This window comes from Austrofundulus limnaeus, unplaced genomic scaffold (genome assembly GCF_001266775.1).
Source record: "Austrofundulus limnaeus strain Quisiro unplaced genomic scaffold, Austrofundulus_limnaeus-1.0 Scaffold2385, whole genome shotgun sequence".
Taxonomy (NCBI): domain Eukaryota; kingdom Metazoa; phylum Chordata; class Actinopteri; order Cyprinodontiformes; family Rivulidae; genus Austrofundulus; species Austrofundulus limnaeus.
This window is the reverse complement of record NW_013954787.1, coordinates 20,539-23,998: the sequence shown is the minus strand read 5'-3', so window position 1 is coordinate 23,998 and position 3,460 is coordinate 20,539. Positions and strand designations below refer to the sequence as shown.

At 40.4% G+C, this 3,460-nt stretch overlaps 1 protein-coding gene across 2 annotated transcripts in view; it reads right to left on the bottom strand.

The window, feature by feature from the left end:
• Nucleotides 1-1,865: 1,865 nt before the first annotated feature.
• The window catches only part of LOC106510905 (cAMP-dependent protein kinase inhibitor beta), an 11,847-nt gene continuing 10,252 nt past the window's right edge, over nt 1,866-3,460 (bottom strand). For both annotated transcript variants that reach the window (XM_013999636.1, XM_013999637.1), the window contains exon 3: nt 1,866-2,660. In XM_013999636.1, the coding sequence (XP_013855090.1) occupies nt 2,578-2,660 (83 nt within the window). In that variant the 3' untranslated portion in view covers nt 1,866-2,577. The remainder of the gene's footprint in view (nt 2,661-3,460) is intronic.

The following is a 3,460-nucleotide window of genomic DNA, read 5'->3' as shown; positions in this document are numbered from 1 at the left end:
AATAACATTTATTACTTAATGGAAACACTGCAGTTGTGAAACTGTGTTTTTTCAACATTAACAGAATATCGACAAAGTTTTGCGCACATTTGCAATGGAAATGCAGCTAGTGTTGCAGTTGTGCAATGAAGTAACAATTTTTGCTTTACAAGTTGTTTGGGCAAAAAAAATCCAGCCAGAAATTTTTTTCTTGCAGGTATATTCACCAAGTATTGTGTGATTGGTCAGAACTTTGTGGGTGTGTTTATCCTCTGCTGAGGAGCAGCTGGCTGAGGCTGTTAGAAAACACAGATATTTCAACTAAACTTATAGTCAAAGAACTCGTAAAAATGGATACATTTTCACCTGCGGGAGACACACGGTGCACATTCCTTCTGTTTGCAGTCAGTGCGCACCGCCTGTCGGAAACTGTTGCAGTTTCCTTCAGACAAATTTGTCAACTAGCATTTCTCCTCAGTTAGCTACAGAAATATCAAATCTATGGGGTTATGTTAAAAATGTTAAATGTTAAAAAAGATTTAAATAACATATATTTTATTATTACTATGTATTTTGCCATGTTTTACTTAATATTAAATTTGTTTTTGCTTATAGTGAAGAAGAGGAAGGAAACATGCTGTCTCCACAAGTCTCCGATAACAAGAAAACATTTACTCGATTTGTCCTGAAGCATCTCAGTGATCCAGGTATAAAAAATCAGTAGGTCCTCTGGATGGTTCTTCTTTAGTGGAACGTTTCGTCTCTCCTCCAAGAGACTTCTTCAGTCTGATGAGTTTCAGGTGAACTCAGCCTTATAAGCTCCGCCTCCACATGGTGGACAAACAGGTTAGTCACATGCAAAAGAGGACCATCAGACTAATAATAGACTTGATTAGCTCTATTGTTCATAGAGGGTCATGCGCCCCATCATCTGACTTACTGGTTTGGATGCTGTGGTTCTTTGATGTTGCGTCATGTGTATGCAGTTCTGTAATCTGTTTAAAACAGATTACACTTTAAAACAGATTGTACAGTTCCCTTCATATTGTCATTATTATATTGTTCCCTTCTGATGTTATTATCCTTAGTTTAGTCTCTTCTTTTATCTAATCAACATTGTTTGTGTCCTTTCGGTGATGATTCGTTTCTTTTTTTAATATGGTTATCTCTTTGCATTCAAAATGGACGACAAAGTAGGAATTTCATTGCTCYGGGAAACYTGTTTTCATATGTGCATATGACAATAAACACTTTGAATCTTGAATGTAGTGAATGCAAGCGGGTCTCAAAGTCCCATTGTTTTTGTCTTTTTTTTCCCTCTTTGTGTTGGTTATTGTTATCGTTATTAGGGCCCTATCGATAACCAACACAAAGAGCAGGAAAAAAAAGACAAAAACAAGGGGACTTTGAGCCCCGCCTGCATTCACTATATTCACATAACACGACACCTAAGAACCACAGCATCCAAACCAATAAGTCAGGTGATGGGACACATGACCCTCTATGATAATAGAGCTAATCAAGCCTATTGTTAGTTGATGGCCCTCTTTTGTATGTGACTAACCTGTTTGTCCATGTGGAGGCGGAGCTTATTAGGCTGAGTTCACCTGAAACTCAGACTGAAGAAGTCTCTTGGAGGAGAGACGAAACGTTTCACTAAAGAAGAACCATCCAGAGGACCTGCTGATTTTTTTCTTTTTGATTTACTGGATTTGTTGTTGGTAGCTTTTTTTTTTTTTTGAAAGAGTTGTCAGCAAACTCTCCTCAGTCCAGAGCTTTCTTCAGCTCCTGGGACCAACATAGTAAGCACCATATGTCTGCTCTCTGCTCACGCACACACTGGTGTACTAACCAATCAGTTAAGAAAACAGTGACAAACAAAAGTGTAGAAGTTAAAATTTGCTAATACAGACTGATTTGCAATATCCTGTCATGTTTGAGAAAGATATATTAAATGGACCCTTGTTTGGCTAGCTATTAGCCTAGCCTTGACACAAACATGTCCGCTTCTCCATATTGTGTGTTTTATGACGGATGTCACAGCTGGTAAGGTACTAAACATTGAGAACTATCTGACAGAATATAACATTGACCAGGCTGTACTTTTTAAAAGATGTATTTAGTCCCTGATGGTTGTTGGAGTTCAAACAGTCTGATGGGTATAAACCCTACATCTGCATTGAGTAGGTACAGTACATGATACAGATTTAGTGTAAAAGTGGACTTTAGTTTAACAAAGCTTCAAGCTGAACTCTTGTGACTTAACAGARGGTTTTACCAAAGAAAAAACAACAGAATTAACTTCCTGTTTTCTTCATTTTAAATGACCAATATAAAAATAGTTCTGTACAAAGTGCAATCCCTCTTATTCCTTTAGGCTGTCCTTGTGTTAAAGTGTCTCCACCCGGCTACCAGGCATGTGAAAGTTTTCCTTGAGTGAGGAGCTCCTGGTTCCYCTCATCGTTGCTCCGTCACTCTCCCTTCGAGGCTCCACGACACACCGCCTCTCTGCCCCGTCCCCCTCAGGGTTTCTGCTGCTGCTCGCCCCATCTCTCAGGTGGTCTCTGCAGGTCTTCAGGGAGGGGAGTAAACAGGTTCCTATGATCCCTCCTTCCCCTCCGAGCTCTCCGGTGGAGCCGGGGGCTCCTCCGCTGTCGGTGACTGAGCTTCTCCCGGACCATCTGTGCACACAGAGAAGACTAAATTAATTAATTACAAATTTAGGGTTTATAGCTATTAGGGGCTGGGCAGTTAATCGGATTTTGATCTTGATTACGATTTGGGTTTTCAGCGATCATAAAAACATAATGATCGAGGTTTGCAGTTTACGTCCATGATGCAAAAAACGCGGACGGAATCCAGTGTAAAATGCGGAATCTCTCAGAGGTCGCTTATTTGGGCGAGTTTCTGAGGTATTTTGACCGCTGCTGCTCCTATTACCTTCCCTTACCTGGTAACAGGCACACGGGTGGGCTCTGACTGAGCTCCCCTCCCGACACAGGAGGAGGGGGAGAAAGAAAGAAAAGAAAAAAAAAACGCGACTTGTGCGGTGAACAAGGGTAAAGTTTAGGACAGAACAAAACCCCAGCTGTTATTTATTTATCTGTAGAAAAACTTTCCTGTAAGTTTTGTCATCGCTGTGAAGACCACTTCCTGTCTGAGTCACAGAKAGAGGGGCAGGTCAGAGACACGCTGAAAACTCCTCCACACTCAGAAGTGAGGTGGAAGTCCGGGTGGGAGGTTATACAAGATTTAGTTGTTGTGTGCAGAATCACATATTCCTTTAGTAAAAATGAAAAAGCTTTGTCCATTTTTRYATAAAGCACTGTAAACAGTGCGTGTGTCAACTTACATTAAGTAAATGAGCTTAGATCCTATTCAGTTGCTGTTTGTAGGTTTTATATGGGGTAAGACAACTGTCAGAATCATTGTATGTGTAAGAGTCTAAGTTTGTACATGTAAGTCTATAAACGTACATGAC